The 13262-nt window shown below is 37.7% G+C and overlaps 1 protein-coding gene across 1 annotated transcript in view; it reads left to right on the forward strand.

Moving 5' to 3' along the window:
- The first annotated feature begins 749 nt into the window (after positions 1-749).
- The window catches only part of LOC145981834 (uncharacterized), a 36423-nt gene continuing 23910 nt past the window's right edge, over positions 750-13262 (forward strand). Inside the window, exons 1-2 of the mRNA XM_083115275.1 lie at positions 750-1022; positions 9185-9358. Coding sequence (XP_082971401.1) covers positions 902-1022; positions 9185-9358 — 295 coding nt within the window. The 5' untranslated portion in view covers positions 750-901. The remainder of the gene's footprint in view (positions 1023-9184; positions 9359-13262) is intronic.

The following is a 13262-nucleotide window of genomic DNA, read 5'->3' on the forward strand; positions in this document are numbered from 1 at the left end:
AAACACTTGCCACTGCTTCGACTTCTGCTCATAAACAAGATGAACGAACGAAGTTGGGAACAAAATAATAAATATTCTGTCTACATTTTCACTCTTCATCTCAAACAAATTAGAATACAAGATAGTTTTACCTAATGTCAAGGGGGCTGGCGGCAGTGCCAAGGGGGGCTCAGGTCCCCCTGGCCACTGCCTGGCTACGGGCCTGCCCTAGCACCACACCCCCTCAATGTGCCTTCATGTCACGGTGCTGTATGCACGGGGAACTTTACCTTAATTAACAGTTAAAGATTGAGTATTGACATACATAGGGCAACATTGGATAATAAAGTCACTGGTTCGACATCCAAGGAAGGCATAGTTCAATGGCTCAAGTTTCTTTAATCCGTAGTTGCAGTCGATATTAGTTTTAGTGCATGAAATAGACCTGGACTTATGATAACAACTGCTAAGAAATTGAGAAAAAGGGGCACAAGTCAGGCAGGATTAGTCACGACAATATGTCAAGAAGAATCTCTTTCTCAAATGTAAATTGAAAGTGATCGTTCGACCTACGTGCAAACTCGATAAAACTGCATGATACTAGCCAGCAGATAACTTTCTTTATTCCATGCTCCCTTCCTGCTTTTTGGTATCTCCGTGACCCACACGAAGTCAATTCCTGCTGTTTTATCTGTCCCTTTACTGCGCAGGCTCAGACGATAAGCATGTCCAGTTTGAACTGTATGTCCATAAGTCAAATATACTTGTATATGGCAACACTTGATCAACGGAGCTTACATAAAGAATTGAAACGCTAATTGAAGTTTCTTTCATTCGCTGTTCGGTGCCCGTGCAAGAGTTCTAGCAAGAGTCATAGTGAGAGGTTATTGTTCCGAATTTTTCAGCTGAAATCCTGTTCTGTATGAGCAGAATCCCTGAACGGAAACCAGTGATTTCTAGTCATTTGTTTGAAGATCCGTCCTTACACACCAACCTGACTTCGGCCAGGTTTTTAGAAGAGATATTTTACGACATTTGCTGGGGTAAGTTTGGCAATGCATAGCCCTTGCACACGATGCTTTGACAAGATTTACTAATTAGCAATTAGAAGGGTCAAGTTTGAAAGTTGATCTCTCAGCGACACGTTCAAACGTTTCGACTGTCGAAACGGTTCATTCTGGAATTGAACTGGTTGTATTCGAAGTCGTGGTCTCAAGTGCCCTAAATCCCGGGTTCGAATCTTGGTCTGGGCGTGAGTGTTCGTTGTTCATCATCCTCATCTTCGCGATTTGTCCAAAGTGGCAGAAAAGCTAAGTAAAATAAAACAAATCATAACACAATTAAGCCTTGTTTCCATATTAAATACACTAAAGTTGCTGACCAAGGCAGTTTATTAAAAATCAAACTTTAAACGTAACGTTTCTACCCTATATCAGGGTCTTTCTCAGACTACGAACTAAACTAAAACGATTAATTTAGTTTAGTTCTTCATCTGAGGAAGACCCTGATGTAGGGTAGAAACGTTACGTTTAAAGTGTGTTTGATTGTTGCTGACCGAGGCAGTTTATTAAGAATCAATCAATCTAATACCCTAAAGCTTCTATTCTTTCCGTAGAACTGATTTGCCTTATTTTTATGAGAAAACATTTTCCTTTCGCAGACAATCTACGCACGTCTCGAAGGGTTGGTTGGTTGATTTGGAGTTTTAAGTGCACAGTAAGGCTAATCGGGACGGACCTACAGTTTAAAGTGGAATCCGAACCACTATGTGCCTCCACCGGGTATTGACCCGGGACCTCTTACGTCACGAAGGGATTTCAGGATTCTAATGTGGGTTGCATTACAATAAATTGTGTATTAATCTAGCCAAACTATACCAAGAACGTGGACGTATAGACTTTGAGCCTCAATTGACCTTATGTTTGTTTATGCAATAAGTTCGCTCAATATTGTTCTCAAACTATAAACCCAATTACTGAGCAGAAAAACATTTAAGTCAAATATTTGAAGAACATAATTTCCTTGTGAGTTTGATGAACGTTTCAAGCGGAAACTCCTTGTCTGTTACTAACACGTTATCTAAACGTGTATAATATGTGCGTGGAAGGCATAGCACGCGAGGCCCCGTGCATTCCATGGCACGGGGCCTCGCGACGTAATCCAGGGAAGAAAACAAGTGACCTTAGTGAAACACACTGACCCTCAAGTCCATACAAACATCCACTGGGAAGGAAAATGATTATCTCAAGATTTTAGACCATGCTTGAAAAATAGACATAGTGATCTTGGCATATTATACGTTGCATTTTTAAAAAGCACATATGTATATGATTTACCAGTGGGTAGAAAGATTAATTTTAAGCGTAACTGAGATACAGTTACTTCGCCCAAGAATAACTAAGTTACTTTCTCAGTTACTTTATTCTAGATAAGTTAAAACGCATATACCGTGTTTCATGCATGAATTGCAAGCAAGTTGTTTCACTGATGAAGCCAAACAATTATTATCAAATATCATTAAATATTATTATTTCTGTTTCGAAAAGATAAAAATCATAAAGGTTATAAAATTCAAGGCAAACGTTTACTTGAAAATTAATATTAACATTTCTATGTCATTTTCTCCTTCCTTTAGAAGAAACTTTTGTTAATCAGTATTAATATCGTTACTAGTTAGTTGAAAAAAGTATCTGATTTACCGTTACAAGCTTCACAGTTACCGTTAGTCGAAAATGTAACTGTTCTACGTACTTGTTATAAGTAACCAATTAGCTCATTACTTCCGAACACAGTATTTTATAACGATTCTCAACGTGGAAAGAGTTTGGAGGAAGGTTGTCTATTGGTCTGACTCTCTCTCTCTCTCTCTTTGCATCTCTGCCCATATTTCCTTTTTTCTCTCTTCCAACTTTCTGTTTTTCCTTTTTCGTCCAGTGTTTATCAATATCTTTCGTTCTTTCTTCCATCTTTTTGACTACTAATTGAATTATTTCTCTGTTTCTTCCAGTTACTTTTTCCCTTCCTCTCTCTATCTCTGTATACATACCCACAACCCACACACGTGTACATATGTTGCATATCCAAGGACAAATTTACGGGGGTCCAAGGAGTCCGGATCCCCCGAAAGACTTATCAAGTCTAAAATAAAATCAGCAAAAAACTGTTTAGTGCTGTATAATATGAAGATGATTTATTTTCACAGAACTTACATAAAGATATGGAATAGTTTGCGATTATATAACTTTGCGTTGATAGTGCGTGCGAAAATTTATGCGTACTGCTACTAATAATACGCATGAAAATAATAATCAGAGACTTGACTTTTTATCAGCTGAACGCCTGAACCTAACAACCTTTTTATATTCAATAAATAATTCATTTTTAAAATTGACATCGATTCCTTTGTAAGAACAGCTGTTTTTATACAGTTTTTTAGTGTAGACATAAGCTAGACAATAAATAGATGTTGTATCTCTGTTCTGATATCGTATTTTTGCCTGTTCATGCAATAATTGATTAATTGAATTAGGTTATTGTACGTCGCTTTGCTTCCACTTTTGGCTAATCGCGATGACTATGCAATAACAACAACAACAACAATAATAATTATTATTAACCATAACTAGGGCTCGTAAGTTGAGGAAAAATCTTTTTTTTCCCCTAGTGTCCGAAGACGAGGCCCAACATAATATATGTTCATTTAGGTTCATTGTAGGCCAGAAAAAGGTGGGTTTTATTTGTCCTTTTTTGCCTTTTTCGGCGTTTTTTGGCTTATTGGTCCTTTTTTAGCCTTTTTTAAGGTCTTAACGGCTTTTTTTTGCAACTTCACCTTCTTTCGACTACATTGTTACTGCCCATTCTCAATTCGAATCATCATCAGTTCATCACCTCTTAAACATCCTTTCTGTAGTAAGGAAATAATATATATATATATATTTGAACCATCCCTGAAACGAGAGAAAAACATTTTTGAACGACTGAAGCAGGTACGGTACAAGGTCCTTTAACCGTAACTTGTCTGGAAGGTCGCTCTGTAAGTGGCAACTTTCTCGTGTTTTGAAACTTTCAGCATGGTGTATACGACTAGACAGCACGCGCCTGCTAAGATCTCAAGTCAGATAAGAAGGTGCCGCGCATATTCATTAAATATGTAAAACTGAAGTTATTAATTAATTTGGATCACATTTATACGTCCTTTTTTGCGTTTTTAGGTCCTTTTTTAAAATTTTTAGGTCTTTTTTTTGGGCAATTTATAGGTCTTCAACTTCCGAGCCCTAATCATAACCTAACTTTATTATTATCAGGGGCGGCGCGTGCCTTTTCCGTCAGGGAGGGCACATATTTCTTTTGGGTGGAAAGGGGGGGGGGTAGTTAACCTCTATATTCCTCTTTAAGGTTTTTGAGGGGAGTTCCTTGATATGGAGTAAGTAAATTGTTCGAACAATTTGGAATAAAATTAACATTCTGATCAAGATATCTCTCCAAAGAGCATTAAATACTCACTACGTAGGAATACGAAAAATCAGCAACATATAGAACAAATTACATGAATAAAAAAAACAAACTGGAATACTGACGTCGGAACCCTATACGCTTGCAGTAACTAAACTTTGGGTAGATACTGGAATGATTAGAAAAATGTTACACTGCAGTTTCTCTTCCATTGTCAATGAATTGAAAGGCGTAGATATTAAAGTTTTTACATGATTCAATGTCATATTCACCAATTATCCACTAATATGAATAACTGACTAGGAAGATGATGCAGCGTTAAGTTCAGTTACAACACTTTACATTGGCCATGTACCCCAAAAAAAGTTCGTTTATACTTACGAAGATATTCTGCATGTCAAGTTGCTGGAACACAGACACAATTACACAAATAAATAAAGACGTACAGTAACTATAAACTCGCGAAAAACTAATTATTTCATAATCGACCAATACGCACAGACGGAACGCAACGCAAACTCACACACTAACTCAAATCCGTATTACAATGGGAAGAAAGGAGGATCTTTTTGAAAATACGAGGGACTAGTTTGTGCAATAAAAAGTGTTGTCAACTTTTCAGGTCGCCGGAACAAGCGCGAAGAAAAGCATTCGAGGGATTTTTTTCTATCTTATTGCTGCAGGCTGGAAGAACGAATAAACTGCCTGCCAAGCGTTGGAAACACTGAACGGTGAACGAGGCAAACATGAATGGGCAGGGCACCTCGTTCACTGCCCAGAAACGGCTACGAATTTTGCGCTTCTCCATTGTGAGGGGACCGTCCCTTGGGTTCCTTGCCTATGATGTAAATGTTTCTGATCAGTCAGTGACGTCACGTCTCCGGGCAGAGCCGAGATTGGACTCTCTCCAACAGGACGGAGAAATATATTAACCTCGCACAGGGTGCATACCCTGTAAGTCTGGTTGCAGCAACGTAGGGGTCGAGGAAAAAAACAAAAAAATTAGTTACGCGTATATACCGATTACACAATTTGTCCATATTAGCGTACTTAAAAAAATCCTTTTTACAACCCGAATCTGATCTGATATGTATTGTCGCATACATACAGAATAGAAAATGCAATTTTTCGAATGCTTGGAAGTTTGTCGGTTTATGACACCCTATATAATTCACCTTGACCTTGATACACTTGAGTATGATTTTTTTTTGTTTCCGCCTTATCGGCATAACCCCAAGTAAAAAAAAAACGACTGAGTTCACAGAACGGACACGAGTATTAAATCCAATAAATGCAAAAAACTTCCCGTGCTGATATCCTGTTTTGATAGCTGTTACGTTCAAGCTTTCGCAATTCGAAATTATCTCGAAATGCAATGATCTTTGATATAGTATCGATACAATAAACATTTTAGTTTAGATGACCTGCGAAAACCATTGATGATAATCCTGTGCCCACAGATACTTGATTTGGAATGCAGCCTTTATTGGCCAGGAAAATATACGTGATGACCAAAAATAATTATATCCAGTGGCGGCGATTGAGTTCCAACACCCGGGGTTCAAGGTGCCAAAACTGGGTGAAAATACAATTTATTTCCCTTTGTATATAAGGTTTATCATAGTGCAGGGGCAAAAGTGGCGAAAAGTGGGGACAACTGCCCCCCCAATCGCCGCCACTGATTATATCTATTCCTAAAGGAATGTATGTGTTCTTCGATGGATTAATTGATATTATTTAAGCCACACATGTTGATCGTGTATAACATGTCACTTTGAGCGGCCAAGGGCAGGCACGTATCTAGAAATATATTTCGGAGGAGGGGGTCCAAACCATGTGTCTCATAATCATAATGATAAATTAAAATAACATTAATTAAGACATTCAAATAAATTAATATTACATTGTTGTTACATGAATAGGTAAAAGGACGGTATAAGGATAGTAATAGAAAGAACAAGTGGGGTGGCGAAGCAATTAATGTAGGCGGGCAGGAAAGAGAGGCTGTTTGCCCTTGAAATTGGAAAACGATGGTCACTCATCTGATATACTGAGTCTTCATAAGGACAATACAATAATAATAGTTTATTATTGTTTCTATAACATAATAATTTTAATATTATTTTTTCTGTTCAAATTTATATCAGTGGTTTCATTGATTGATTTAGTTTATTTTACTTCGCGTTTTGTGCCTCTTGGCTAATTTGCGAAGATGGGGATGAGTGATGAAATTGATGAATGGACATTCACAAACAACCAAGCCCAAGCGGGATTCGAACCCGGGACCCTTGGCGTCGCAGCGCGATGTGCTATTCACTCGGCCACAGGGTCCGGCTATCAGTGGTTTGACTCCAGCCTTACAGAAATGTCAAGGACTCCTTGATAGCATAGTGGTAACATCGATGCCCCTTGTAATCAAGGGGTCCAGGGTTCGATACCCGATACCCAGTGGAGGCACATAGTAGTTTGAATCCCACTTTAAACTGTAGATCCAGTTCCGATCACGGTGCAAAATCCTTGGGAACAAGGGGTATTTCGCCCCACCAACAATCTTGGCCTCAAAAATTCCCGCACCAAAAATTTTCAGAGAAGAGATTTTTTGCTATAACAACAAAAGACAAAAAGTAGTTTTGGCTTAAGTCTGGTTGTGAGTGCTGAATGCTTTTTCTCTCTCTCTCCCTGTGTGTCTGTGTGGTGTGTCATGGTGTCATAAAAAGTAAGCCGGCCTTCGTGGCAGATTGGTTAGCACAGCATGCTACAATGCCTTGGATCCTGGGATCGAATTCCGGGCTGGGCATTGATGTTCTTTAAGAGGATCATCAATTTTATCATATCATCAGTAATCCTGATCTTCACGATCAGCCAAAAGTGACAGAAAAGCAAAGTAAAATAAATCAAATCAACCATTCCCTGTAGCATGCATGACTACCTGGTCAATTCCTGTTGCGAGTGATTTCCAGGAATTTTCTGTCTACCATACTGTCACTCCCCAAAATAAACAAATGCAGGCAATCAAAACATACCCCACAAACAGAGCCCTGTACAGTGTATCAGAATACATTGAAAAACCCACATGAAGTTTAGATACACAAGTAATAGGTGAAATTGTGCAAGTAGAACATTGTAAATAGCGAATTTTTTGCACATTTTTTTTAATAGTCAAGAAATATATGAAAACGCATGTATCCAATATGTAATAAAAATTGAATGATAGACATTAAGAAATATGTGGGTAACCACTCTGAGTATATTAAATTATTAACCAATATGTATGTTCATTATGTATAAACACCTATTCATTGTGTAAATTTTTCACAAGTTCTGCAACTGTAAACCTGTAGTGAAAATGTACCCGGTTATGGCTTTATCTACACACATGTTATTACTTTTATTTCTGTCATATCATTATAATTTTTCATTATTTGCTGGCCTATTTGATTGTGTATTGTAGAATTAACAAAATATTATAACGCTATAAATATGTAGTCCTAAAATGTTCCTAGCTGTAGTTTTATCTATGCACATGTTAATGTGTGTGAATATGTATATCTGTAATGAATGCAAAAAGGTAACATTTTCACTAAAAAATGTAACAATCTCTGTAATTTGATGCTTTCCATGCCCTTTCACCAAGGGTCTTCGGGAAAAAGAGAAATAAATAAATAAATAAATAAACTTAAAATGCATCAAGTCAAAGTTTGGTACATCAAATTTCACAGTTAAATATTTGATTGTCATATCTTTGAAATTACATGTGTGATCTGTTCATTTGCTTCATTTTTAGTTCATCACACAGAACAGCAGCTGAAATTTTGCCCTTTAACACATTTCTTTGCATAATTTCTCATCGTGCCCAATTCTATTATGCCTAAATGTAATGTGTAAAATTTGTGGTGTAAGTACTTAATAAGTGCAGAAATGTCTTCATCAAGTTCCTCAGACAAAATAAAAAAAACGGAGTGAAACTATCCCTCTATCAGCCCCAAAGGTGTTTGAACCATTGCAATGGTAGGTGGGATAGAGGCAGTGGAATGGGGAAGAAGCAACAGATGGCAGAAAAGGCAGATTGAGGAGTTCTTTCCAGATAAGAAAAATTAAGGAAGGGGCGATTGAAATTTTGGCTGATACTGATTAAGAACCGATACAAAATTTACCGATAACTGATATTATACCGATCCAATGTAAAATTCCAAATGGTCCTTGAAGAACCTGAATAGTTCATTGACCTTCTTAATAAATGTGTTTTGAGGTGACTGTAATGCAAAAGAAGTTGCATATTTAAAGATTTACTTTTTAAATTAACCATTTAAAAAAAAGGCAGAATTTTGCACTAATTACAAGATAATTCTAGATATATCAGATTGGTAAAATAACCAGTAATTTTACCAATAAACCAATATGCCTATATCGGCTGATACTTATTGAGTACTGATTAATCTGTCTGATCCCTAATAAAAATTGTGATTTAAAATGTCTGAAAGCTGTAAGATTGAGTGATCAATTACTGTTAGACTTGCTACCCTTCAGTACATGGTACTGTCCAAGTGTGTCCGAATGACATTGCAACTTCCACTTTTGGTAACTAAATAGCTGAATGCAAACTTGCAGCAAACTCATAGCAAACTTGCTGCAAGCTTCTTCCCTTGACATGGCAAACGTGTAGCAAGTTTTCTGTGATATCTGCGTAAATACTTGTAAACCTTGGGAATGCATCTGATTTTTTTATAACTTTCCTTTGTGTTGTCCATTTCAGATTGTCGTGACATGTCTTCTATCCCATACGGGGCGCACGCAGCCCGTAAAGTCCACTACAACATGAACAAGGACAGCTCCTGGGAGTTCAATGTCAAGATGAGCAGTGCAAAGGAGGAAGCCAATGAGTCCAAGTGGAAAAACCCATCCCAGTTCATGAAAACTGCTAAACAAAGTAAGTGCACGTGATGTATTTCATGAAAATTTATGGGAAAATGCATCCTTCACCAGGGCTTGAACCTGAGTCTTTGGCATACCATGCTATTGCTCTATCAACTGAGCTACCAAGTGAATTTGCCTGTTTTACATGTGTGGAATTCAGTGGCGTGTCCAAGGTCAGGGTTGTGGGGGTGGGGTATTGGCCCAGTATTTCTAAAAAAAAATGTTAAGGACAGGAAAAGATGGCAGAATGAGGGCTGACTACTAAAAAAGGTATGCATAACTCCTGGGCACGCAACTGGTGAAATTGTCTCTAGCAGACATGGTCAGATATGGACATTCAACACATATTTTTTTTTAAAGGAAGGGCTAGGAAGTTATTTTTTTTTGCCAAGGGGAACAAACAAGGCATCATTCCCCAATAATAACATTGCCCCCCCCTCAAAAACACTCTTTCAACTTGAAGTTATCATGTTCCTGCAATGTCCTTATAATAATTAACACAAATTACCGTTCATTAAATGATGTGAAATATATCATTTTATGGTGACATTTATTTTCTGAGGGTGGTGGCCCCCACCACTTCTGAACATTCGTGGGGTTAGGAGAAATTTACAATAACCACAGGAACCTGTGGGAGGATGCTTTGTAAGGAGTTCATATCCATACTAATAGAAAACATGATTTTATAGTTCAACTTTTCATTTGGATAGTTATAGTTTCATTCAAAGATACATATTATTTTGAATATGAATTATTGACATAGGATAACAAATCAACATATATTTATTGTTCAAAACTATTAGTTACAAGAAAGACATCTGGTATCTGGATAGGCATATCATACACCAGTTCATATAAATTAACCAGATTGGTCAGTTTATTTAAGAATGTGTAAGCAATGAAATTTAATTTCCTAGTACAGTAAAAGTTCTCCTAACGGACACCTCTAAATTACAGACATTTTTAAATTTCCCGGCAGAAATACATTTGGTTTAATGGCAATATTACTTCTCAATAACCAACATTCTTAATAAAGGAAGCGGAAACTGAAAACTACCTCCCAAATGCAAATAGGGGCCTCCCCCATGGTGCAGTGGTAATTTTATTGCCTTGTAATCAAGGGGTCCTGGGTTCGATACCCGGTGGAGGCACAAGTGGTTCGGATCCCACTTTAAACTGTAGGTCCAGTCCCGATTAGCCTTACTGTGAATAAAGTGGACTTAAAACAGCAACTCAAACCAAACCAAATGCAAATAAAACTTCTTAATAACGGACAGCCTGAAAGAAAATGGTCGCAATTCCTGGAATTTGACACAACAATGGCCAGTATTTCGAACTAGCGTGCATTGTTTCATGTTACACCAAATGTATTTCTTTTTAAATGTGCTGACAGTAGACAGTATTCTTTATGTTTATCTTGAGAAGTGTGTGTCACTTCTGCTACTTTAAAGGAAAAAGTTGAAGTCATCAAAGTCTACGAGAAAGAGAAACTTAGTGTTTGAGACATGGCCGTGTGTTTTGCTGTTGGAAAAACACAGATCAGTGACATTTTAAGAAACAAAAGTGACATCCTTAAATTATGGACTGGAAATGAAAATCTTTCTGGTAAACGTTCATTTCCCAATACCCTGGGCTTGAAAGTTGACAACTTATCAATTGAATGGTTTTAAAAATATTATGTTCATAAAGTACGTACTGTAATATGCTTATCCTATTGTGTAATATCCTACACATTTTTCTGAATAGCTGACTCTTCTTAATAACAGACATTTATCCCCCCCCACCCCGGCCTGTCAGTTATTGAGAAGTTTTACTGTATTCGATTTGTACCCACAGCAGTAAACACACCTCCAATGTTTTTGAGAATTATTTTAATGCATTAATCCAAGAATCATTTTTATATTTTTTAAGTGAGCATTCATCTTCTTCTTTCTCTGCTTCCTATGCTCTTACAGTATAGGTGGGCTTCATGTGACATCAGGATGCTCACAGTCGCCATGTTTGCAACCAATTTTATTTGTCCTTTGCAAGGAAATATCCAACACATAGTGTTCGTTACATCTGCACGAGCTGAACGTTTCTTTTAAATCACGAATGTCTGTATTAGTATCTCCTGCCCACCTGCTTGAATTCCGTATGCTTACAAGAACTGGCCTCAATCATAGCTGCTCGAAGCCACAATGCAACAGTTTGTGACGTAGGTGAAACGTAGGGGAGGCCCTAATGAAAGTAAGACTAAAGTGATGAAGGTGTACAGAACAGAAGATCAAGTAGGAAACTTAACATAAGCTCTAATGGAAACCAACTTGAATAGGTCTCAAGCTATAAATATTTTGAAATGATACTTCATCAAAATGGAAAACCAGTGAGAAGTTTCAAATCATGTGCAAAAATCAAATGCTACATATTATCAACTGAACCAAACATCAAGTGTATAAAATGGTGATTGAACCAATCCTATTGTACAGAACTGAAAGTTGGTTAATGAATGGAAGGAAATATAACAACAGTAGAAATGGAATGTTGTCAAAAGATAGTAGGTACAGTGGGATACATGAGTATTACCATGCAAAATGTCCATCACCATGTTCGTGCACTTTATTTGTCCCAATAAGAGTTTCAAGAATTAAAAGAAAACTCTAATCAAGCTGTTGACAACTTCTGCACCAGCAAACATAAAAATCAATATCACTATCACTAAAAAAAACATAGAATGAAAAATTAATTAAAATAGTCATGGACAATTTGCACGGTAATACTCATGGATCCCACTGTACAACAGATAGAGAGGCAGAGTAAGAAATGGAAGGATAAGCTAGGAGCTGGGGTAAACAACCACAGAAAACCAACCCATTAAGAAAGAAAAAGTGGTTTGGTCAATTAACCGGAATGGAGTAGGAAAGGAAACAGTTTCTGGCGGCAAGACCAGAAGGAAGAAGGCCCAAGTGTACACCCCGATGGTGCAGTGGCAGCGTCGTCACCTTGTAATCAAGGGGTCCCGGGCAGGCACGTATCCAGGAATTCCTTTCGGGGGGGCTCAACACCATTTTTTTAAGGGGTATAGTAAGAACCTCACAATTGTATGTTTAAGACCAGTGGTGGCAATTGGGTTCCAAATCAGGGGGAAGGGGGGGGGGAGGGTGGTGCAAGGAAAGTTTACTTTCTCTTGGTAGACAAGGCTTAACATTAAGAGGCCATAATGTTGAGGCAAAAAAATGGGGAGCAACTATCCCTTAAATCGTCACCACTGAAGCCTGTCATTTTAATCAGAATGTGAAATTGGAACATTTTTTACCACTCGACTTCTCTGTTTACATGCATTAACATTGTGTCCCGGAACCATCTCAGTATGTGTCTTTGTCCATTTCTTCCCATCACACATAAAAACATCTATGGTGTCTTTAAGTGTTTTTACGAAGCTGTTACACATGCACGGGATGGACAATCCACTCGACAACACGAGATTCAAATTGTGGGCTGCAAACTGGACGCAGACAGCTCTCGAATATGTATCTCTGATTCGAGCCTGAACACCACTAACGTGTCTTGTCCTCCCATGTTTGCAGCTCTTATAAAATCCGAAACCCACCAAATTGTTCATATTCAGGCCTTAGCACTCACAAGTGTTCAAAAATGCCTGTCACAGCTTCCGCTGTCATGTCATATATCGGCACGAAACAAAGGAAGTCTTCTCGAATACAGCTGGATCACGAAACAATTAATGCACAATAAAAACTCTTCCGTTCGCAACACATCTAATGTTTCATCTCCGAGTATGATCAAATGCTTATTCATTTATCTCCAGTGATGTGTGTCCAAGGGAGGATTGGTGAGGTCATAACCCCATTTGACCCAGTATTCCTTTAACAAAAAAAAAAAAAAAAAAAAAAAAAGAGGAACGTCAAAGACAGGAAAAA

Source organism: Lepisma saccharinum, chromosome 30 (genome assembly GCF_977018435.1).
Source record: "Lepisma saccharinum chromosome 30, izLepSacc3.1, whole genome shotgun sequence".
Classification (NCBI taxonomy): Eukaryota; Metazoa; Arthropoda; class Insecta; order Zygentoma; family Lepismatidae; genus Lepisma; species Lepisma saccharinum.